General features: G+C 37.0%; 2 protein-coding genes across 27 annotated transcripts; both read left to right on the top strand.

Annotated features, from left to right (window-relative positions):
- Positions 1-8,744: 8,744 nt before the first annotated feature.
- LOC110903728 (poly [ADP-ribose] polymerase tankyrase-2) lies at positions 8,745-13,204 on the top strand. Its single transcript, XM_022149508.2, has 14 exons — positions 8,745-8,901; positions 8,976-9,038; positions 9,131-9,301; positions 9,396-9,527; positions 9,677-9,816; positions 10,528-10,614; positions 10,826-10,951; positions 11,094-11,246; positions 11,338-11,415; positions 11,530-11,631; positions 11,709-11,879; positions 12,379-12,458; positions 12,796-12,848; positions 12,958-13,204. Exons 1-13 carry the CDS (start codon positions 8,871-8,873, stop codon positions 12,845-12,847), a joined length of 1,386 nt encoding a protein of 461 aa, XP_022005200.1. The 5' UTR covers positions 8,745-8,870; the 3' UTR covers position 12,848; positions 12,958-13,204.
- Positions 13,205-19,702: 6,498 nt separating this feature from the next.
- Positions 19,703-25,554, top strand: LOC110903726. Of its 26 annotated transcripts, none has more exons than XR_004879353.1 (8): positions 19,703-19,898; positions 19,998-20,237; positions 20,984-21,044; positions 21,481-21,542; positions 21,643-21,906; positions 22,808-22,878; positions 23,083-23,136; positions 23,227-23,731. XR_004879353.1 is itself a non-coding variant. In XM_022149507.2 (6 exons), exons 1-4 carry the CDS (start codon positions 19,755-19,757, stop codon positions 22,824-22,826), a joined length of 303 nt encoding a protein of 100 aa, XP_022005199.1. In that variant the 5' UTR covers positions 19,703-19,754; the 3' UTR covers positions 22,827-22,878; positions 23,083-23,136; positions 23,227-23,731. The 26 variants fall into 26 exon arrangements, 2 of the variants coding, with proteins under 2 accessions (XP_022005199.1, XP_035839146.1); XR_004879355.1 differs by having other exon boundaries at positions 19,998-20,076; positions 20,231-20,263; positions 21,399-21,906; XR_004879347.1 differs by adding an exon at positions 25,283-25,554 and having other exon boundaries at positions 20,984-21,906; positions 23,227-23,341.
- Positions 25,555-26,005: the final 451 nt, after the last annotated feature.

A 26,005-nucleotide genomic window follows, 5' to 3' on the forward strand; every position in this document is an offset into this window, starting at 1 on the left:
CTTGAAACTCACAATTTCAAAAACGGTGAATTTATTCGATCATCATTATTGAATTCTTTCAATCATTACAAACACTTTGTAGCATCCGAATAGAGCTGTAGCCTGTGTTAAACCCTATTAATGAGTCATTCGTTTGATTTATCATATTCTTGGTACAATTATGTACTCAGATTACAATACACTAAATCCTGTTATCCAGTACCATTTAAGTAAACGATATTGATTTTCGGATAATCATTAACAGATCATTTTCCATACTTCCATTCACAAATAGAGATTTATTAAGAACCTCCCTCAATTGAGCAAAGTAAGTTCTTTTCTAACATTGAACTCTACAAAAGTTATTTCATTTCAAAATTAATGCCTATCGAATATCTTTTTGATTCATGAGACTTGGTCAAACTTGTTAAATTTATTATTTCATCCTATTTGATCAAACATCAATTCCTGAAACTAAAGTTTTAAAACCATTGAATTCCAACTATCTTATGATATTAATCTTTTGATTCCATCCCAGAAACCATGATATATTAAAAAAAAAAAAAGTAACGTAACCCCTAAAGATATCATAGTCCAAATCTCGAGGACGAGATTTTATTAAGGTGGGGAGGATGTAACAACTCTCACCAAAACTATTATTTCTTATTATATTTTGTCCAATAGGAAACCCTAATTGAGACCCCCAAGTGATACTGCATGACCCCTAAAATTTTCAGAACAATCGGAATCAGGATCAGGGCCCCTAAAACTCAGGGGGGTATTTCCTAGTTAGTATTATCCAAACTGTTTTCGATAGAAATTGAATTTTAACGAACCGTCGACTCACCCAAGCTACTGAGACGCGTGGCTACCTCATATTAAAAGTGACCTCTCGCGCCACGCGCCAGGACCAGGTTTCCCTGTCGTGACACGCGAGGGAGGACATTTTTCAGCTATAAATAGGGGGCAGTGGCACTTGAAGTTTGCCGTTAATTCGACTTAAAAAAACTCAAAATATACACAGAGATATCGTTCGTTTACCACACAACACACACCGATCACGAAACGCTGTCGCAATCAGGGTAATAACTCGATCGCTATTACGATTCATTTCCAGGATCAATATATCCAAAGAATGTCTAAGTGCCGCCCATATTGGGTTATGCTTTGTCGTTTGTCGATAATTCGATAAATGAGTTGAAGCATTATACTTTGTCGTTTGTCGATAATTCGATAAATGAGTTGAAGTATTATACTTTGTCGTTTGTCGTTAATACGATAAATGAGTTGAAGTATTGCACTTTGTCATTCATTGTGAGAATTTGATTCCGTAAGTTATCGTAAAAGCTGTATTGATCATTAACCCGGTTTTGTGTGCATCCTTTCCTAAATTAGGATTATTAGTCTTAATACACTTACAATCAAAGTAGATGCTAATTCTCAGAAGAATCTGAACCATGAAGCTTGTTAATTCAAATACTGCATGCTGATTAGTGAGTTATTCTTCTTTTATAAACTCTTTTCTCACCGTTTGTGAGCTGTTAAATGTTTTACAATACTCCAAACCATTTTTCAAAGTTATAATTACAGTGATTAAGTTTATGTAATCACCAAATTACAGCCGGTATGTGGGGTATTGTGCACAGTATTGTTATTATTGTTTCCTTCACATTAGGTGGGCGAGCCTAATTGTGACATACGTCACTCATTGGGACAGCCAATGGTGATATGACCACGGTCACAGAGCTGGTCTGTGACAAATACCTATTCTTGAATGTTGGTTGATAATAAACATATGTAAAAACTCTTAATACTGTGAATTATAACAAATGTGTCGTTTTCAGTAAAATGAATAATTCACTCAGTATTTCCCGCTGACAAAATCTTTTTAAAACGCGTTTCAGGTAATTACAATAGATTGGAGTAAGGATTGGATCCGACACTGAAGGACTTCAAGAAGTGGCTTATTTTCAAATTAAGAAATATTATTTTTTATTAAAAGCTACCATTGTAAAACATGGAATTTATTCCATCTTTTTAAATAAAATCCGGTGTTTCTAAACTCTGATATTTTTCCTAACTCACGGTCCTGATGAAATTTCCGCTGCAATGTTTTTCAAAATAATCACCGGTACCACTGGACTGCTCACGGCACCGATTCCGGCCAGGATGGGGTCGGGGGTCGTGACATATACGTAGACAAAGTAGTATCCTTACATGGAGTTCCACTCTCCATTGTATCGGATAGAGGTATTCGTTTCACTTCTGGATGAGTTTTCAAGAGGCAATGGGGACCCGATTGAATTTAAGTACTGCCTACCATCCCCAAACTGACGGACAAAGTGAATTGACGATCCAAACCCTGGAAGACATGCTCAGGGCATGTGTGATAGATTTTGGTGGAAACTAAGATAACCACCTACCCTTAATTGAATTCTCCTATAACAATAGTTATCATGCAAGCATTAAAGTTGCCCCGTTCGAAGCACTGTATGGACGCAAGTGTAGAACTCTAGTTTGCTGGGCAGAAATAGGAGAAATCCAATTATCAGGTCTTGAGATTGTGCAAGAAACCACTGACAAGATAACTCAAATCAAGGAAAGACTAAAAACGGCTCGAGATCGCCAGAAAAGTTATGCAGACAACCGACGCAAGCCATTGGAATTTCAAGTCGGAGACAAGGTACTCTTGAAAGTTTCTCCTTGGAAAGGAGTAGTTCGGTTTAGTAAGAAAGGAAAGCTAAGTCCAAGGTACATAGGACCATTCCCAGTAATTCAGCGCATAGGACCAATTGCCTATCGTTTACAACTACCAGAAGAGTTAGCTGTAGTACATGACGCGTTTCATGTATCCAACCTCAAGAAATGTTTATCTGACGAATCCCTGGTAGTCCCTCTTCAAGACGTACAGGTGAATGAAAAGCTAAAATTTGTTGAGAAACCGCTTCAAATAGAAGACAGAAATATTAAGTTTCTCAAACACAAAAGTCTCGTACTAGTCCAAGTCAAATGGGATTCAAAAAGAGGACCCGAATACACCTGGGCACTGGAATCAGAAATGAAGCAAAAGTATCCTCACTTATTTCAGTTAAACTCGAGGACGAGATTTTAAATAAGGTGGGGAGGATGTAAAGACTGCAAAAATGCCCCAAAATCGACCCGTAAGTGAAAACCCGGACCCCTGAAACCCTAATGTGCATGAAAAACCAAGAAATCAAGATTTCTGGGTTTCACGCGGGCCGCGTAAGAGTAAGCTTAGGCTTACGCGGACCGCGTCAAAGCAAGGTTGACCAGATAAGCATGCCGGGCTACGTGTTACACACTTGGCAACCCTACTCGTGACACACAAGCCCTACACGTAGATTAGGGGCCCTCGCGGGCCGCGTAAGTCCTTATTAGGTTTACGCGGGCCGCGTAAAACTCAAAAAGTTGCTATAAATTGCTAGGCCATGAGCAGTTCATCTGTGCTCGAGATTTCAGTCAAAAACGAAGTTCTACTGCTCAAAATCATAAATTCTATTAAGGAAACGCTGCTACGATACAGGGTATTAACTCGATCGCTGCTACGATTTAATGTTCGATCGATTGAAACCAATCCGATGGATGTTTAAGTGCTGCCCACATTAGGGCTACACTTTGTTATTCGTCGTGAAGTCGATGGATGTTTAAGTGTTGCACTTTGTCATTCGTTGTGAGGGTTTTAATCTCGTGAGTTATCGTAAATGATGTATTAGTTACTGGCCTAGTTCGTGTGCATTGTTGTTTAAATTAGGGGATCAGGCTTATCAGTAGGCTAAACTCTGCCTGTTTAAACTTGCGATGTGAGTCATTCTCTTTTTATCAAAAGTATTTTACAATACCTCAAATTATTTTCAAAGTTATAATTACAGGGATTAAGTCATGGTTATCTTGAATCACTGGCAAGTGGGGTATTGTGCACATTACTAATTTCTCACGGTTAGGTTCATCAACCTAACGGTGATAATCATCACTACTTGGGTGAAAGGACCCAATAGTGGTATGACCATCGTCACCAGGGTGTGTCACGACGCCAGATAAAAATAAGATAAAAGCCATTGTAATCGCTCTTATGCTGTAATTAATAGCTATGTGTCGTTTTATCAAATTTGAGTGACCCACCAGTATTTCCCCGCTGACAAAAATATTTTAAAACATGTTTCAGGTGACCTACTGTGAATCAAGGAAAAGTGCTACGGAGCACTAATAAAGCTTGAAGTGGTGGCTCAGTTAAATAAATAAACATGTTTTGTAAATCAGGGAATTTCCTCGTGAAATTCCTCTATTGTAAATTACGGGGTTTGTCCCAAATTATGAAATAAAATAATCGTGCATTTTCAAGTTTAAAGATCCTGTTAAAACTTCCGCTGTCAAATCAGATAATAAATACCACGGGTTTTCTGTCCCGCGGCTCCTGGACCGGGTAAAACCGGGACGAGGGCCGTGACATTTATGTAATCTATATATAGTCTCTCTTATTATGTTTTTTTTATTAAGAATCTATATTGAAATATACGGGTTGATTCCCTAGGACTAACTTATGACATGTATATTTGCGGCTGAAGACTTTAAAAGGATTTACATTGTGTAAGTTGTGACCGGATAGGCAGACAAAATAACTACCAATATAGTATATGCGTTTAAGCACCATTTGTAGAACCATCTTGAGTCTCTATTATTCTTCTTTACTTGCTTAGATATTTTACTTTAGAAAAAATGCACCACAAACTATATGAGTACATAAAGGTTTTATATCCAGAAAATAATTTATTTAATTAGAAACTCTCATGCAATATGCAACTTGTAAATTATAAACCATATTCCAAATGCCATGTAAAAAGTCCAGTTAAACTCATGATTCACCTTTAATTTCCAAATATATAGCAAGGTTATGACTTATAATTACTTAAATCACCATTAAAAGATGTCAATGTCTCCACTACTTTTATGAATTTGCAAACCGATCACATCCTTCAAGGGTTCAAGTAATTAACTAATCAAGTCTAGCAAGGGAATTTTTCAAGTTTGCTCAAAATCTCAAATGGTCAAAATGAGCCCAAATCTAAAAGTTGGGCCCAAAAGGCATATCATGATCTTTTGGTAATTACATTCTTAAAAGTAAATCATTCTTAACTAATTCATTTTATCGATTTGCAAGATTCCCGTCTTTGCAAAAAGATAAAATTGCATAAAACAATCTTTATGTTTGCCTCAAATTGCACTTTATACATTTCACTATAAAATCGGCAAAAACCAACCTTTATGTTCATGTTTTATTATAACCTATAACCTTTAGCACTAACCACGTCAAGAAATCAGTTAAATGGACTCACATGCCTTGCACATGAAGGTATTTAAGTCTTTTACTTTTAAATTAAAACAATACTTTTTTTATTAATAAAAACTCACCTGCACCCCACCCTCACCCTCACCTTGGGTCTCTGTTATTCTTCTTTACTTGCTTAGATATTTTACTTTAGAAAAAATGCACCACAAACTACATGAGTACATAAAGGTTTTATACCCAGAAAATAATTTATTTATTTAGAAACTCTCATGCAATATGCAACTTGTAAATTATAAACCATATTCCAAATGCCATGTAAAAAGTCCAGTTAAACTCATGATTCACCTTTAATTTCCAAATATATAGCAAGGTTATGACTTATAATTACTTAAATCACCATTAAAAGATGTCAATGTCTCCGCTACTTTTATGAATTTGCAAACCGATCACATCCTTCAAGGGTTCAAGTAATTAACTAATCAAGTCTAGCAAGGGAATTTTTCAAGTTTGCTCAAAATCTCAAATGGTCAAAATGAGCCCAAATCTAAAAGTTGGGCCCAAAAGGCATATCATGATCTTTTGGTAATTACATTCTTAAAAGTAAATCATTCTTAACTAATTCATTTTATCGATTTGCAAGATTCCCGTCTTTGCAAAAAGATAAAATTGCAGAAAACAATCTTTATGTTTGCCTCAAATTGCACTTTATACATTTCACTATAAAATCGGCAAAAACCAACCTTTATGTTCATGTTTTATTATACCCTATAACCTTTAGCACTAACCACGTCAAAAAATCAGTTAAATGGACTCACATGCCTTGCACATGAAGGTATTTAAGCCTTTTACTTTTAAATTAAAACAATACTTTTTTTATTAATAAAAACTCACCTGCACCCCACCCCCACCCTCACCCTGCCTTCTCTCTCCCTTTAAGTTCCGCATGCTCGAATGATCCAACTCGGTATATGAATAAGTTGACATAAATTTAATTTAGTGATTGTATACCTTCCAATGGAAATTCAATATACGTTCATTCGCTAACCATATATTTATAAAAACCGATAAATAATAACCTTGTTCCTAACTTGATTAAAGTGATTTTTTAAAATTTTACATATTAACTAGCTTAATCAACTCGTGATTTATATTGCTCAAAGGAGATCCGTTTATGATAACAATTAGAGGTCGATTCTCCATTTTGATTGCTATTACAAACTTTCTATGGTAACAACTGGAGGTTGATTCTTAATTTAAATTGATATTACAAACTTTCTGATATAAATTGAATTTGGACTTAATTAATATTTTGATAGACATCCGATTCTGATTAATAGGAATATAGATTGGAATTGAAATTGATACGAAGAAGATAATACAAAGATAGCTAACACTGAAGTGTTCCCAGGGCCTAGCCCTCTCTCACTGCACAAACGCAGTAGCCCTAATTGATCTAACCAACTTCTGCCTACCTATCATGACTTCATTTATTCGTATTTATAGAGTATAAGTTGCACTTAACCCCCTCTAGAATAGACAAATGACAATTAACTATAAACCTGATTATGATTCCTATCATTACTCCCCCTTCAAAACAGTCTTGCCCTCAAGACTGGGAACGACAACTGACTCGACACCCAAGCAGAGGTTTCCTCGAGAGTGACTCAGGTGGTTGACACTGCCCATGCACCACCCAAGAATGACTTGAAGGCACATGAATACCGCCAATGAAATTTGCCGAACAGGAACCCATAACAGGAAGAAAGGATTTAGGAAGTAGTTGCAATAGGTGTGATTGAACGGAGGAGTCGGCTACGAAACCCAACAACAACGTCACTGCAGAAGATTGCTTCCCACGATCAAATGGAGTGAAAACCCGAACCGACGAAAGAATATCAGCCAATTTGAGAGCAGTTTCAACCTGAATTTGGAGGCCCGAACAGTCCGCAATGTTAATCGGAGCTTGCATAGTAGTCGAACTATTAGTAAGCGGGGCCTTACAATCCACTGCAGCAGAAATTAACTTGGAAACCTCATAGAAGTGGCGATTATCACTTGAAGGTGGAGTTGGATATGGAGGAACAGATGTAATGTCGGAAATCTCGTCGTGTATGGTGAAAACAGGGGCAGAAGACAGAGGTGAAGATAGAAATGGAGCTGCAGGATAAGCTTTGCCACCAAACAGGCCCAGATCTGGAGAGACCCGGCTCAAAACCAGTTTTCTGTTTAAACCATGGCCCACCACTGTTCCTGAGCCCAATATTTCTTGTAAATCTACCGTCATAACCCTAGTTTCCCTAAATTCTGAGAAACGTGAATCTGGAGGTCTAGTCAACATCAATTGTTCATGCTTATTCCAACGTTCTTCAGATCTGGCTACTAATGCCTCCAATTGAGCTACCAGAGACGGAAAACCACCAGATAAATCTCCATCGCAAGCAGATTTGGGACCAAAATCCCAATCGGAAACAGATTTGGGACGAGATTGGGCAGGTACTTCACCGAAATTGCCTCCCGAACCAAGCGACCCAACAACAGTCTTCAATATGGCTAATGTCGAGACCTCCGGTGTCGATTTAGCTGAAACAGAATTCAGAGGTCCAGGATCCACGAAGTCACTATCGTAAAACTGAACAAGCATAGCAGCAATGAAATCTGACCAGGTGAGGAAATCACTTCTAAACCAGGAATTGAACCAATAAAATGGTTCATCATCAAAGGCAGCAATGACATAGGAGAAGCGCTCGCTTTCATCACCGATGTCATAATGGAGAAAAAACCGTTCAGCTTGACAGATCCAATGAGCAGGTGCAAAACCAGTGAAGCGAGGTAAATCCATTTCTTCCAAAGACATCTATGCGGATTGAGGGAACCGGCAGATCTGGCAGAAGCAGAAACCAGAATTTGGTGGAGAGCAGAGGTGAGGCAGGTCGGACCAATGATAGAGATTCGATTCTGATTAATAGGAATATAGATTGGAATTGAAATTGATACGAAGAAGATAATACAAAGATAGCTAACACCGAAGTGTTCCCAGGGCCTAGTCGTCTCTCACTGCACAAACGCAGGAGCCCTAATTGATCTAACCAACTTCTGCCTTCCTATCATGACCTCATTTATTCCTATTTATAGAATTATAAGTTGCACTTAACCCCCTTCTAGAATAGACAAATGACAATTAACTATAAACCTGATTATGATTCCTATCATATTTGTTTTCATTCAATTGAGATGATTAATTACCAAAATGGTCGCACATGCCACTCATGTGATCTGGATTTAACATGAATGTAGATGGAGTTAGTGTAGTGGACTTAGATTGCAATTACATCAAAACCTTGGTATGTAAATTGTAAGACTTTTAATTTTGTAAACTATAACAATAAGCACTAAACCTCGGGACCAAAACGGCAATTTACAGATAAATTACTCTTGACAATTACGGGTCATGAAAACGTTGACGTATCTAGAGAGGGTGTTTGGGTTAGCTTAGTCTTAGTCTGGATATAAAACCCCTAACTTCTCGAAAGCCCCCAATTTAGGGTTTAACAAACGCAACACTTCTGAACTCTGATCTACAACATACATGGCTCCAGATGCTTCCGATGCTCTTGCAGGTTCACCACTCAGTCTATACATATTAATCACATCTTCTCTATTCACCTAACCGATCTCCCAATTTCGATTTCAGTGAGAGAAAAAGTTCAACAGTTCTTGAACGCTGCAGTTACCGGAAACCTCGATTTCTTGAAGAGTAAGTTTCTTTTTCACAATCAATTGAGATAATAATTCTCATTATTGGTAGATATTTATATGTTGTATGTATGGTTATGGTGAAATTGATAGGTGTAGCTGCACAGTTAGATGATGGAAAAGGATTATCGCAGACGGTGGCGAATGTTAAGGATGCGAATAAACGAGGAGCTTTGCATTTTGCTGCAAGAGAGGGACAGACTGAGGTTTGCAAGTATTTGCTTGAGGAATTGAAACTTGATGTGAATGTTAAAGATGAGGATGGTAATTAGTTCTTTGTTTGTTAAGTTTGATTTAATAATTCAATATAGAAGTGAAGTTTTACGATTATTGAAGTATATTATTTACGTTGGTTTAGGTGAGACACCTCTTATTCATGCTGCAAGGCAAGGACATATTAGTACTGCTAAATACCTCATCGAACATGGGGCTGATCCTTCGCTATCGAGTGAGTTAGGAGCTACGGCTCTGCATCATGTTGCCGGAATAGGTGAGTTGTTTTAGCTTATATCATGTTGCCTTTACTGATGGACTAGATTCAAGTGTTATATTATAAGATGAGTGTGTCTAAAGAAACCAAAGATATTATTTCGTTTATGGGAAAGTTTGGAATGAGTTTATGGGACTAAATGTTTGCAGGACACATTGAGTTGATGGAGTTATTGATCTCCCATGGTGTTGATGTTAATTCACAAAGTGAGTCTGGTACCCCGTTGATTTGGGCTGCTGGTCATGGACAACAAGATGCTTTAAAACTTCTACTAAAACACAAGGCTGATGTAAGGCTTTAATGATGGTTGTTTCTTTTGTATTATATATTATGTTCTTTTGAAATTTTAATGTGTTGTTATAGCTTTGCTAGGTGGATATCATATTTATCTCATGGATGCTTAGAACAATACTTGATATCTAGGGTTTGTTTTATAAAACTGAATAAATCAGTGTTAAATAATTAAGTTTGGATGATCTAGAGAATAGAGATTGCTTGAATTGGTGTTGAATGGAAAATGATTGATTTCAACTTTCAAATGTTCTGAATGACAGAAAATTAGCATTGTAAATCTCTTTAATTACTTTGAACAGAAAGATGTTTGATAAAACTAAATTAGGGATTATCATATTATGAATTTCTGTTATGTTTACTCTAAACATAGAATCCACATCCCCACATGCTGTGATATGTCATACATGTTGAATGATCCTATAGGGTCTGTTTTTCATGACTTTTTGAAACGTTAGTGGACTTCACTGGATCCTTTTATGACATTCTTTCTTGCTTTACACTAACTTATCATCGGGAGTCGGGACACAAAAACATAGAACCAATAAAACGAAAGATATGAGAAGATGAAGAAAGTTTACAAGAACTCTTTACTGGGACACAAAAACACGAACCCGTTTTATGATGTTGCATGTAGTATATAATATATATATGATATGTGTTTACACATGTATTTACAAGTTATTAAACCGTGGTGATTGTTTTGCAGCCTAATATTGAAACTGATGATGGCATTACTCCTTTGCTGTCAGCTGTAGCTGCAGGCTCACTCCAATGTTTAGAGCTGTTAATTCAGGTACACCCATTTCTCTACTATCAGACTGTATATGTGTCTACTACTCACCCTAGCTAGACGAGTGTTTCTTTCTAAGCTATTATATGTAAGAACTATAATTATGCATCATATCTCAAAATGCAGTGTCGTGCCTATATTTAAACTTCAAGTGTTCATCATAGGTTTATTTGTCAAGTGTTAGTTAGTAGTATCTATTTGTGTTGGACTACAGGCAGGTGCTAAAGTAAATATTATTGCTGGTGGAGCAACCCCACTACATATCGCCGCTGATATTGGTAACTCAGAATTGATCACATGCTTGCTTAAAGCTGGCGCTGATCCCAATATGACCGATGAGGTGAGCCTTAAGAAAGTAGCCACTCTTATTTTTAGAAATTCAATTTTTTTTAACCATTTGTTAGTAGCTACTACTTCACTGTCACTTTTTTGGTCCCCATTTGTTAAAAATATCGGCTCCTTTTATTCTCTTGCTATTTTAGGATGGCTTAAAGCCTGTACAAGTTGCAGCTGCTCGAGGTAACCGGGCTGCTGTTGAGATGCTTTTACCACTATCATCTCAAGTGGAAACCGTTAAAGATTGGACAGTTGATGGTTTAATCAACCATATGCAGTCCGAAGGTGCTAAAGAACAGGTACTTAAATATATGTATGTATGTTTCGGCATATATCAAATGGTATCATCGTGTGGTGTTAATTAATCACATTTTGAGGTAATTCTTTTAGGAAGTAGAAAGAAATACAAGAGATATTCCAACCAATTCGCCAAGTGATGCTACTGTTTCAACCAAAGAAATACCTAAGGTATCATTTTGTCTTTTTTCTTTAACACTAAAGATTGTTTTAGTATAAATCTAAGCTTGTAAATAACAGAAGTTCATTTTCGTTATGACATTAAAGTGTTGGTCATGTTTGCAGGTGTCAGCGGAAGCAAAGAAAAAAGCTGCTGAAGCCAAATCAAGAGCAGATGATGCTTTCAGACGGAAGGAATATCAGATAGCTGTAGATGCTTATACTCAGGTATGTTTTTTTATAACAAATCAAAAGGATATTGTTTGCTTTTAAAATCTAATCTTTTCATGCTGGTCATGAAACAGGCAATTGATTTTGACCCGAGTGACGCTACGTTGTTATCAAATCGTAGTCTCTGTTGGATGCGCCTTGGGCAAGCTGACCGGGCGTTAACTGATGCACAAGCGTGTAGGGAATTGAGACCCAACTGGCAGAAAGCTTGGTATAGAGAGGGTTCAGCTTTGCGTTTGATGCAGGCATGCACTGTTCTTCATTTAATCTAAAATATTTTTCTTAGTTTTTTGAGTAAAATGTCAATTTCGCCCGAGGTTTGGCCAGTTTTGTGGCTTTCGTCCAAAGAATTGTTATTTCGCATCTGGATCCAAAAGGTTTGAAATTTTGTCATTTTCATCCGGCTTGTTAACTCCATCCATTTTTCTCTGTTTTGTCAGGGGTATTTCAGTTTTTTTGCTAACTTAAAGGGTATCTTCTGTAACTGTTCGTGTTCCTGCGATAATGAAGTCTTTTAAGTTAACAAAAAAGTCGTAAATACCCCTGACTTAACGAAGAAAAATGGATAGAGTTAACAAGCCAGATGAAAATGGCAAGATTTCAGATCTTTTGGATCCAGATGCGGAAAAACAAACCTTTGAACGAAAGCCACAAAACTGGCCAAACCTCAGGGGCGAAAATGACATTTTACTCTGGTTTTTTTAATCTAAAGTTTAATACCATTATTTTCTCTCTCTGTTGCAGAAATTTGATGAAGCAGCAAATGCGTTTTATGAGGGTGTTAAGCTTGACCCTGAAAATATGGAACTTGTACATGCTTTCAGGCAATGTTCTAATTACCTACACATTTCTTATATTGTTACAAAACAGTCTGTTAGTTTCTGTAAAATGGTAGAAGTATCACATAACCTTTGTATTTCAGTGTATGAAACTATTTAATTAGTGACATACGGAAAAGAACATTACATATAACTATAACACTTTATATGGGTGAATCGTTGAACTGGTCATTCCGATGATTGGTTATAGAATCTGGTCATTGATCTCATTTATTCTTTTCTTTCTGTTTTCTATTATCGGGTATTTTGGATGTCGTGGATAGAAATAAAATCGTTTTTTGTGTACTATCTCTGATGGGGCTATGTTCTTGTCATCTTACAGGGAAGCAGTTGAAGCTGGAAGACAATTTCACGGTGTTAACAAGGAAAAATAGGGTGTGTAGCTTCATTAATATATAAATGTTTTTTTTTAATATAATGTTATGCAATGAAGCGTTTCCTTCACTCTTCTACGTCTATTGAAAAATCTTTGAATGAATTGCAGGAATGATCTAGTCCCTCTAGCACACAGATCGGCGATCAATGACGTTGATAATGTATGTTTAGTTGGCAGTTAGTGCGGTCTTCATTTTTGATCTGTTTTGTTTGGATGAAAAGTGTTTTTATATCGCAGATGATTATATGAGGTGTTTGCGTCGTGACTAAAGTTTTCTACTCGTCGTGTACATTATGGTGGTTTTAAATTGCCTGTGTACTATATGATTGTTTTGATTTAGTCAGGGTCTTATTTATTTCTGTGAGTTTCTTTAGGTTAACTCGGCAAGCCAAACTGGCTGGGTGTGCTGAACCATCTAAAAATGCTTCCGGTTTGGATCGTTTTTAGTTCTTTAAAACCATTGGTTTGCATTTAAAGAACTAAAGCTGGAAATAAGATGGTTTACGGATATAATATCATGTATATGAATACTAGATAACAAAAATGTATCGCTCATCCGGTTTAGTTTACATTAAACCAGCTGAATTTTAGTTGATTTTAACAGTAATAAGCAACAGGCTATACTAATTGGTATATTGATCAACTAGGCAAATTGGGCTGTTTGGGCTCAAAACTATTGGATTGAAAACAAAATTCAAGTACATGTTATGGATAAACTGATGATTGCAGATAGGAAGAAACATAAACAGAATAATGCAATCTCTATCTAAATTTTGTTTTTAGACGACTTAGCACTTGCGTTGATACCATGGATCGAAAGGAAGCTGCGTCGGTGCATTTGGATATCTGCTATACGTAGATCATCCCGATCAACTTCACGACTTTACAGTGTGTAAACAAACAACTGTTCCCTTCATCGGAAGCCAACAATATGTCCCCGTCTTTGTCTTTGTTCAAACAACCCGAAACCTTCAAAAAACCCAGCGACCGATCTATATAACACATACACAGCAACACCCGTTCTTCCGGCTTCAATATCCACATCTGCCTCCTTTCGGTTTGGGAGCGTCTGTTAACCTGAATTCCTCCATCTTCACATCAAACTTTCTTCCGTGATTGGAATACCAATGCAAATACACCTTCCCCGCTTATTGGATAAGCAGGCTTTTTTTTTTTTTTTTTGGGTAAAGGGTTTACCCCGGTGATTTTATAAAACAAAACCAAAACAAAACAAGTAGAGTGAAAGCCACTCTAGTTCACAAGTGTGACATGCCACACAAGTGTAAACCAGATAACACCACCAAAAAACACAATACTAACTACCGATCACTAGACATCAGTCCTATACTGCATTAGAACAACATTAACCAGCTAAAAAAACTTCCATGCTTGTAATCTTCCAATCCCTGAGGAGTTGACGAGCTGAATCTGTGCATTTGTACCTGAATGAATGCAGTTTTAATCGGATCGTCTCTGATATTACTTCAACTAGTTGCTCCGGTGGCCGCAGCTTATTGTTAAAATATCTTGAATTTCTTTCTTGCCAGACAAAATAAGTAGCAGCTGCCACCATAAGTTTTCCAATAACAGCTTTAACGGACTTCGCTGTCGCATTCATCACCATCCATTCCGCTATATCTTCCCATCGGCCTGGAACATTTTCTATACCCGCTCTATTCTTTAACGAGTTCCAAACTTGTGTTGAGTAGATGAGAGTGAGACTCCAAGTTCTTAAAACACAAAAGGCAGCACATCATATTCATTGACCCGGTAGAAAGCATTTGTACCTTTCTGATCCGATCTTGTGTCCATAACTTCCTTCTAAAGACCAACCAGCAATGAAACGCATGCCTGGGAATACAAAATGAGGTCCAAACCGCTTTGGCCCACTGACCCTGATCCTGGCGTCTTCTGATAGCATCCCATGCAAGTTTAGTGGTGAACGGCACCAACTTATTATCCGCATCTTTCCAAACAATCAAATCAGCCTTATTACTTTGTAATTGGATTGGTTCTAACCGGAATAGAATAGGGAACAAATCTCTCCAAGCTTCAGGCCAACGCCACTCATTTACACTAACGACATCCGCCACTTTCGAGTAAATGGACAAGCCCTCCCGAGAAATTTGTCTAGGCGACACGTAGCGACTAAGGGGACAAGCTTCACACCACTTATCATACCAAAGAGACGTGCTCTCTCCGTTACCAATCTTAGTCCAAAAAAATTGTCTAACAACCGGTCTAACTTGTAATGATTTCCGCCAGCTCCAACACGCATTTTTCGAATCAGGAATGTCCCAAAACGATCTATCCTTTAACCTGTTTAGCCGAACCCACTCCACCCACAGCGACCTCCTTCGAGATATAATGCTATGAATATGGAAAGCCATTAGTGCCCTGTTTACATCCAAGACACTACGAATGCCCAATCCACCTTCTGATTTAGGCATACATATTGATTTCTAAGAAACTTTTGCTTTCCCCGTCATGAGCGAGTCTTGACACCATAGAAACCCCTTCATCCTTTTCTCTATCTCCTTTATAATACGCATCGGAAGTATAAATACCGAGGCCCAATACGTATATAAGGAAGATAAAACTGAGGATATTAACTGTAGCCTTCCCGTAAACGATAAGAATTTTGTTTTCCAATCAGACATGCGTTTATCAATTCTTTCCACCAAAACTTTACAATCTTTGTACATCAGCTTTGTCGCAATTAGCGGAACACCCAAATACTTGATCGGAAGGTTACCTTCTTCGAATGGAATAATGGACTTGATGGCCAGTTTCACGTTGCTAGACACATTACAAAAGAATGCGGTACTTTTCGACATACTTGGAACTAAACCAGACATATGCTTGAAAGTATCCAAAGACTTCATTATCACTCTAGCTGAATCCGCATCTCCTCTAGCAAATAAGAAAAGGTCATCAGCAAAACATAGACTAACAATCCTTTGCTTCTCGCATTTGTTGTGGAACCGGTAAGAGGAATCAAGTGAAACTGCTCGTTGTAAAGTTGATGTAAGAACCTCCATGACAAGAGTGAAAAGATAAGGAGACATGGGATCTCCTTGTCGAAGGCCACGCTGACCCTTGAAGTATCCAAAAATATTGTCATTGATCCCAATGGAAAAAGATAAGGAGACATGCTCTTTCGCCACATGCTCTTCTGCGAGTAATGAACCATGGCACATGGTAACATCGCTGGTTCTTCAAGAATAAGACACCGTTGTTAAAGTGTTGGTGGAATCATTAAAACCGATCCCTGTTGCTACAAATGAATCGAACCATTACTAAGAGGGTTGATTATTGCAAGAAAGATGCCATAACAGTGGTTTATTTCGCAATAGACTAAGCAGTGGCGTAGCTTTTAAGGGACGGGGGTGCACCCCCCCCCCCCCCCCCAAATGTTTCGATTAGAAGTGTACTATTTCCGATTTTTCGTCCAAAAATTTTAAAATTATATGGTCCGCCCCCGCCAATTATTTTGCCTAAAATTCCCCTGTCCCTACCAAGTTTATTGTTAAAAACATTTATACATTTTTTCGTATTGAGTTAAAAAAATGTGAAGAACGAGCTATTAGTAAGTTTTATAATTTTTAGCATAACAGGTATTGACTTTCTCTATTTGCAAAAGAATCAAGCAAAAACCAACCAATCAAGATGACAAGTATGGTCTACCGGTCTATACGGCGCCTCGTTAGTCGGCCAGAACACTAAAAAGGTACAAGTAGATCTCACATCTCACCCAACCACAAGATGACACATGCCATTCACGGAAAACCTAGCTATCACCAGTGGACGGCGGCACTTTGGGCTAGTTTGGTGCCGGTGTCATTCAAAGGGAGCTCCACTTTAACTTTTAAGGCTTTGCCAATTACTTGCTAACTTAACATACAATATTTTTTTTATAGAAGATGATTATATGAGGCGTTTGGCTTGCGACTAAAGTTTTCTATTCGTCGTGTACATTATGATGGTTTCGAATCACATGTACTGTATATGATTGCTTTGATTTAGTATCGGTTTTATTTATTTCTGTTAATTTCTTTAGGTTAACTCGAAAACTAATGGAGATAATTGTAGTAGATACGAGGAAACATAAACAAGAATTTATATTTTGTTTTTAATCGAACCAGCACTTGTGTGGATCGAAAAGAAGCTGCTTCGGTAGATGCGGATATTTGCTAAACGTCCATCATCCCAATCAACTTGTCGCAAATTACAACTTTTCTGAGTATAAACAAACAACCGATCCCCTCTACTGGAGGCCAACAATATGTCCCCATCTTTGTTCAAACAACCCGAAACCAACACATAATCCGGCAACAGATCAAGATCAAACCAACAACGCAACACCCATCCTTCCGGCTTCAATATCCACAACTTGATATGAATGTCATTACACCTATACGCAATTCCAACTTCACCGTTTAGATCAACCAACTGCTCATAGGTAACTTCCCGACCGCCCCCTTTTAGCTTAGGAGTGTCTGTTAACCCGAATTTCTCTAACTTCACATCAAACCACACTATTTTTCTTCCATCTTTGTATGACCAAAACTTATGACGACTAGCCAACCAATGCAAACGTCCATGCGCAAATACACCTTCACCGCTTATTGGGATTTGCGCCATCTCTCGCCATGAGCTTGACCTCGAGTAATGAACCATGGTGCATAGTTGTGGCTTAATGTATTGTAACGAGAGTAACGGCTCTTTAAGAATAACAAACACCGTCTTTAAAGTGTTGGTGGAATCATCAAAACCTATCCCCGCTGCCTCGTGTCGACTGAACATGCTCATATGAGGACTAATCTTGATGGGTGGCAAATTGTAGCGTTCTTTTCTAATAGGGTCTATAAGCATAAGGAAGATGTCATGGAAGCGTTTTTTATAACAGGCCAGGGTTAGCCCATTGCATGAACCTAGAACCAGGGTCTTGTGGCACGAACCCGTAAAACAAAAATCCAAAACGGGGTCCTTTCTCACTGTCGTAGTACCTCGGACTAGACGCAAAAAAACTGATTTCGCATTGTTTCATGTGATTAAAATACGGAGATTTTTGGAACATGATTGGCGTGGGTTCTTCTTGGACATGAATGGTTTGAAGGTACGGATCGTTGATGTATTTGAGCCATGGTTTGCATACGCACCGGAAACGAGCCAATGATTTGATCGGCAATCTTGACAAGATTGTGTATATAATTTCTGGTGGAAACTGTTCCGCCATTGACTTCAACGTCGCAGGTTGAAGGAGGTTAAAGGGTTTATTGTGCGCTTGATGAATGATACTTATCTATACTATATAATGGATTGAATTAGGGTTCAGGTACACAAGAAAGTTATGAAAATACATAAATCAAATAACATACCAAACCTTAGATTTATACAATAAACAATTTTAATAAATAATAAATAAATATATAATAATAAGAAGAAGAGAATAAAGTGTGAATTGTTTAATTTGGGAAATATTCTTTTATTAAATATTGTTTTTACTAATATAAAATAATTAAAGATTTTTTATTTTCTACTTTTAGTTGTGGTTTGAATGTAAACAAATGGTTTTTCGTTAGTTTTTTTAACCTGTTTTGAAATTAGGTGATCCGTTAGTCAGACTAACGGTCAAAAAGTTTCGGGTGACGTTAGGGAGGTGTCAAAAATTGGAATAAACTCTATGGATGAAAAATGTTCCTATTCGTAATTGGGTGTGAATTGTTGTAGGTTGTTGAAGTGAAATTAGGGTTTTGAAATGGGATTAATTTGGGGAAGAAGAGAGCTTTTGTTATGATATATAATACTTTTTTCTTTTATATGTATTTTTAAAGAATAGGGTGAAAAGACAATTTTACCCTCATGTGCATTGCACATGACCAGATTTGACAGAAAAATCTAACTGGGTTAGAGCTAAAGAACAAAACGTGTATGATTTGAAAACATAAAGTACAAAACTCGTCAATTTTGAACATAAAGGACAACGCCTGAAAATGGGTATAAAGATAAAGGACAATACTTGAAATTCACTCTTTTTTTAAGTGCCAACGAATCCTCAAAATTGGTTACTGGCAAAATTCACCACATCGAGATACACTCGCCTCCGAACCGGGGAAAACCCTCACCTAGGTCCGAAGCCCATGAACACTCGCCTGAAAGCACGACAGTGCGGTAAGGTAAAACTCGCTTAGTTCAATGATCGAACTAGCGATCGCCGCCTACTCACCTATTCTCCCATCATCACCAGGTGTCGCAGAAATTAATGGGGAGGGCAAGAATTAAACCTGGGTCACTTAGAACACCAAGTCTCACCCTTACCACTCCACCACCAACTCATTGGCAATTTGAAGTTGATGATGGTTTATGATTATTATATACAGAGTAAAGTGCACGGATGATCCCTGTGGTTTACCAAAATTTTGGATTTGGCCCCTAGCTTTCCAAAAGTACACAAATTGTCCATGTGGTTTGAAATTTGTAATGCATTTAGTCTCAAACTTTTCCAAAAGTACATGGAAAGTCACTGTGGTTTGCATTTGGTAACGTATTTAGTCTCTAACTTGTGCTAAAACCTTTAAATTTGTTGGTTGAAAAGCTTGGGAACGAATCCAAAATTTTGATCGTATACTTTACTCTTATATTTATTTACATAACTGCATATTAACATTAACATTAACATTAACATCTATTAACATTAATTAACATTAACATTAACATTAACATCTATTAACATTAACATTAATTAACATCTATTAAATTTAGAAGTGAATGAATAGTGCAGAAACCCTGACACATATTCATTGGGCCAACTGAGCCCACGTGTTTTATTCACGTTAAAACCTTGTGCCACGCATCAAAACAACATCAACCCACAACTCTTCCAATTGAAAAAACAAAAAAAGATGATTCAGTTGCCCAGAGATATCGTCAAAGGAAAGGATAGAGCGTCGGGCACGCCGGCGAGAGCGGCCAAGCTGTGGTGGAGCAACTGCGGTAATACCGCTTTCCGCCGAGTGCGGTGGTCCCACATTGAGCAAACAATGCCGGTAACTTTATCACCTCCGATTTGGTCATGAAATCAGTAGATCAATGTCATGCAACATCCTTTTTGGTTGGATCTGGTGTTAACGGCGATGTTTGTTCAGGTTCCGGCCAGATTAGGGTTCCGGCTGTTATCCGGTCACCAGCTTACATCTTGGATGGTGGATTGGCCGGCTCATGGAGGTGATTGGCTTAGCTTGGTGGTTCCTCTTGCAAATTGATTGTATCAATCTTTTTCCTTTTCAATTGTATCATGGAAGACCAGCAACCTACATCTCTAATCTGAATCGTTTTGCTATATGAAATACACCTAATGTTGCTCATGGTTTTCTATTAGGAGTCATGTGAGTTTTCTTAATCTCAAATGAAGGTAATTAACTATATGAACTCATCGTTCTGCTTATCATGTGTACATGGATTCTTAGATTACAAGGGTTTAGGGTTTCTGCCATTGACTTTTCTTGAGTTAGATGTGAAAGGCGACATAAATTTTATGCAAAAGATTTGCTTGAGCTATGGACTGATGGCGATATAGGTTTAAGAAAAACAACCAAAATGTTACAGATTTATATAGGGTTGAGGATTTTGTTGAATGGCAGTGTGTACTAGATTTTTAGTACTGAATATGATTTTGATTGTTAGTTGAAGTTTTAAGAGGTTTACTCAGATCAATATCATAAGATAGACAACGGTTTGCTTGAGCTTTTGATTGACTGCAAAATAGATTTTAAGGACTGCAACAAAATGGTTATGGATTCATCTAGGTTTGGGGATGTTTTGAACAACAATGTGTGTTGGACGATTTTTGTTTGTGGATATAACTTTCATTTTAGGTTTATCACATTAAAGTAGCTTGCTCAACTGTCTGTGGTTATTATAAGAGATATAGGGGAGTTAGAGCGACAAGAGAATTCGTTGATCGATAGGTTTAAGAAGAGAGAGAGAGAGAGAGAGAGAGAGAGAGAGAGAGAGAGAGAGAGAGAAAGAGAGAGAGAGAGAGAGGATACAGCATATGTTTGGAACCTATTTAAGTTTTAAGGTTCCCGTGATTTAGTAACTAATTATTATTCATAATTTGTGTTTATGTCAGGTTATGATTTTAGTCTGTCAAAGGATCGCATACTCAACAGGATATGCAAAAATGTCTTGAGGTAAATATCTTTCGATTTTTCATCTCATATGATTGTGTTTTCAGGTTGGGTCACTTTCAATGTTTCAACTGAGAAAGGTTATGACACAAACAAAGTAGTTTGTTAGATTGCAGGTGAAGAGGAATTATAGGTAGAATGGTTTATTCATTACTGGTAATTTGTGTAATAATCTGTAATAATCTTGATCCTCCATCTATTTCACTTCAACAAATTATAAAGCTATGTTTTTGTCAGTAGGGAAATGTTATAGCACATTAATAGCACCATCTAACAAAAACTTTTTACATTCTAAACAGATAAGATTTGTTATGAAATATTGAAATATGACATTTTTCTTCCACTTAATGGTACCAGGTATAACATTTTCCCAATAATAGTTGGTTTTCTAATATTTTCTAATGAAACAAACAAAAAACCTTTGGAATGTTTGGACCAGAAGTTCTGATCAAATGGTTAAGAGCCCACTTCGAGGTGACAAACCTTCCCACCGATGTGCAGGTCTTTAATTTCGGATCTTACACATGTATTTTGAATTGCACGTCGCTTTTTGATAACTGTTAATGAACTTATGAACCCTACATGTGGACATTTGAAGCAGCTATTTAGTGATGTGGGGCCTCCTCTTAGTGGCAAAGCTTGAGATTTCTGACCCGGGGGGCGGAAGTCATCGGACCTAAAAATTTCTATAAAACTGGGGGTTGAAAACGTATATAAAAAAATTTTCTATACGAAAACTACATACTCTCCACTACTGAGGGAAAAGTTCGGGGGGTCGGCCGCCCCCTCCCACCCCTTAAAAGCTTCACCCATGCCTCCTCTTAAGAAGATGTGGATCGAATTTGCTTCATTTGATTCAACAAAGGTAAATAGTGAGCTACTTTACATTTTTGTTTAATAATCTAAGTAACATAATATAATCGGTATTCGGTAATTAATTTCTCTATTTGGATTGTACAAATGTTGGCATGTTTTTGGCTGCATTTTGCGAAAGCTCAAAAGTTGCCTAGAGTGTTTGTACAATGGGTCCTTTTTGCTACAAATCAAAACGGGTCAGTTGGATTGGTCCAAACTTTCTCTTGATTTAAAACGGGTACTTCCAGGTGGGTTGGTCCTTTTGGTGTTGAAATTTTTAAAGAGAATATTGGAGATTTTATGTATTAGAAGTACACTTTGTGTCACATTCGGTCTAAATGGGTTCAGGTCAGAACAAGTCCCTTTTTTTTGATACAGGTCAAGATGGATCGGTTGGGTTGAGATTTAAAGTTCTTTGTTTAAAACGGGTACTTCAGGGTAGGGTAGGGTCGGGTCTGGTTGGGTTTGGCTGATCTTTCTGGTGTACAATTTCTTTATAAAACGTAGGAGATTTTATGTTTTAAAAACACATTGTATGACATTCGACATATTCTTTTAGCTGAGTTTTTCTCCAACTTTTTTTAGCCATTTGAACCATTAGATATATAATATACAAACTTGAATCGACCCATTCAAGTAAGTAAGTGGCGATAGATTGTTTCTAAGATAAAAATTTTAATGCCAGTTTTCATGTTTTTTTTATATAGGCTAACATTAGTTTTATAAAAATGTGGTTGGTTTTTAGAACAGGTATGCTAAATGTAATACTACCCAGTTCCTAATAACTTAGCCACTGCATTACTTTCTGCCACATCAAACTCAAATCATAGACTAACTTTGGATCTCTTGCCTCTTGGGATCAGGTGGACGTTCTTAATTGAAGATTTTTGAATAGCTACATTGTTTTGTAGGTTGAAAGGGTGGCAATAATTAGCTATATTTTGTATCACCACAAAGTCATCCCCTCACTACCCTTTGCAAGGTAAACACTATTATCTCATTTTGATTAGTATTAGGCATTATACGCGCCATGTGCGTTATACCGACATGGTACACCAAAATAATGATCGGTAGCACATAGAATGGTCGAGATTGCAAAATTCATATAAAAACACATAGATAACAAACACTTAGCGAACAATATATGCTTTAGTTGGCTCTTATGATTTCTCTCTTGATATGCTAGGCATGGTTTGAAATAGATTTCCACATTTGGGTTTGCTTGGCTTTTGTTTCTCATGTAAGTCAAGTAATTGTTCATTTCTGTCCATTTTTTTATTAGAAATCCCTAGAAGTCTACGGTTGTGACCTGCATTTTATGAACTCACAGGTTGTTTCTTTAGTTTGACCTTAGATTAAAGTCTCTGACAAAGTGAAAGGCGTGGATGGGAAGGATCACGTGGTGGTGGCTTTATGACGGGAAGTATCTGCCACACAATGAACATGTAAATCATTTTGCTAACATCACCAGATTATTCTTGATATTAGGATATATACACATTGCCTGATTACCTAAAAATTAGGGGTTGCAAGATGAGTGGGTTGGGTAACGGGTTATATTTGTATGGTCCAACTGAACCAGCAAACACTTTCTAGATCTTTTTTTATAATTATCTTGTCCTCATGTTTGTATTATGGACTGTAGTGGCTGCCATTTGAAGGTGAACTAGAAGTTTATATGTGCAATTATTTAAGTTTTAATTGTTATTAGCTTCTTGATGACATAGTATATGGGAATAGGGATTCTTTTTGCCACGTGGCAGTTCGTTATTGGTGGCCTTTCCCCCTTTATCCGAACTTGGTATTGTATGTATATATTGATTTGGATTTGGTAACTTGATGTGTTTAGGGCTTCGGCTTAGTGGTTGGTTGTTTAGTTTGCCTCGCGTGATATATTATCAATATCTTTATATTGTATCGTTGGATGGATTTAAAGAGCCACAACACCGAGCCATATCCATTAACTTAATACATTCAGGTTCAATAAGTCGCCAGCCTGATCCACAACCAGCTTTCATTCATCAAAAAAAGAAGTGGCCCGGTTACAACTTTTTACCATTCATCCAGTTTGCTACTTTAAGTATCAGACATCCAATATGTGCAGGATTTGCTATTTGATTATGTGCATGATTTACACTTTAGTTGAATACTCGCTTTTGTTATTAAGTGAACTCTTGTGACAATTTCTTTTTGGCTGACTTCGATTCGTTTCATTGTAGTTCTTACCTTTTAGAAAGACGGGAAAAATTTAAAAATTAAATGTCGCGCAACGCGCGACAAGGAATACCACTAGTTAAAAATAAAAAATATATAGATAAAAGGTTTAGCTCGGCGTGTTCTTTACATGAACGGCTTGAAATAAACCCCGAGTCAAATCATTAAGCCTAATAATTCAAATCGTGTATTGAATCCTAAAATTGATAAACTGGTTGAACTCGATCCACTTTAGTTTAGTGAGTTATAATTGTTTATTAAGATTCATATGCCTTGAAATTGATGCTTTAGAACAAAATATTTGTTACATAGTTTAGTGAGTTATAGTAGTTCATTAAGACCCATATTTGTCAGGTTGTGGCAAATAATAATTGAGCAAACATTCATTGCATCCTAAGAAATAAGAGACAACAATCCATGTTAAGTTTTTATGGCTAAAATATCAGGTTAAAGTACTGATAGTTCAGCTTATAATTTTAGAAAAGAAAATTGTAGAAGTCTACTTGCTCGAAGACGTGTGACTTAGGGAATTTGTATGGGAGTTAAACTAGATGTTTAAGTTCCCATCTAGATGCGCAATGTATAGGGAAAGTTAGTCGATATTTGAAACTCGATGTTTAAGTTCCCATCTAGATGCACAGTGTCTAGGGATAGTTGGTCGATATTTGAAGAAGAGAGAAAAAAACTAAAGAATATTTGAAAAGATCAAACTTTATCTCTCACTACAAACATAGACATTTGTTCAAAATTTTAGTGAGCTTTTGTTATAGAATTAGCTTGTATTATATTGTTGGCTTATATCATAATATTTTGCAAAATCGTTTATTATGACATAGTTTAACCATCCATTGTTAAGAAACCTTCTGATTTAAGCTTATTATGCCAAGTAAACTTATTGTATAATTGTATATAGATCCCCACCCAATTGATAATCGTAAACTAATTAATAATGATGCATTCCATACATTCTTATTTTATATAATATAATAAGGTTAAATATTCAAATGTCACATACCTGTCTAGAGACCTTTTTTTAAAAAAAAAATAAATGTTACTTTCTATCCGAAATTGAGAGAAAAGTACAAGCAAATTATATTATACATAACCTTAGGTATTGTTGTGCGTTATGCATGTTCCACAAACAAATTAAGACCATCACCATGTTCTTGTAGTTGTTGTTCGGAGGGAACCAACGAAAATCTTTCACGTCTGTCTGGACAGTTGACGACATCCAGCTACATGACGGTATAGGATTTAGCCTTCTCAAAGTTCGTCATGGCAAACTCTACACGAAAAAGGATCATCATGTCATATGGATTTAAAAGGACCTGGTCAAAGTTACATATTTATTATATACTGTATCAATTTTTAGTTTTCTAAATAATAGTAACCTAGCTCTCTTGGTGAAAAATAAGCCGATACCATAGAGGACCACTTATTTGTCTTTAAGTTGTACTAATTTGATATTTTTAGCAATTAATCATATCATTGGAACATGCATAAACTTTTACACTTTTTACCTTTGGTCTACAAATTAAACAGCCACTTACCAACAACCCACATGATCATACCAGCTTCACCATATTCCACTTCAATTCAATTCTGTCAAACATGTCATCTCCGGCGAAGATACTCCTTTTCATCTCCCTGCTACTCTTCACCACTGCCACTGCGGTCACCGACGACACAACAACCTTTAACCACATCCTAGAGAAATACATCCTTGTTGCAATCCATCGTTCACTAGACGTAAAATCGTACACATTAAACCAAGGCACGGGAGAGTTCACAGTTGACCTGCACCGCGATACGGTTAATTTATCGGTGGGTGACATGCAGTTCATGTTCAAGTCTCCGGTGAGAGGGGTGATGGGTAAAGATATGTCCAGTGTGAC

The sequence above is a fragment of the Helianthus annuus genome, chromosome 14, assembly GCF_002127325.2.
Source record: "Helianthus annuus cultivar XRQ/B chromosome 14, HanXRQr2.0-SUNRISE, whole genome shotgun sequence".
Lineage (NCBI taxonomy): Eukaryota > Viridiplantae > Streptophyta > Magnoliopsida > Asterales > Asteraceae > Helianthus > Helianthus annuus.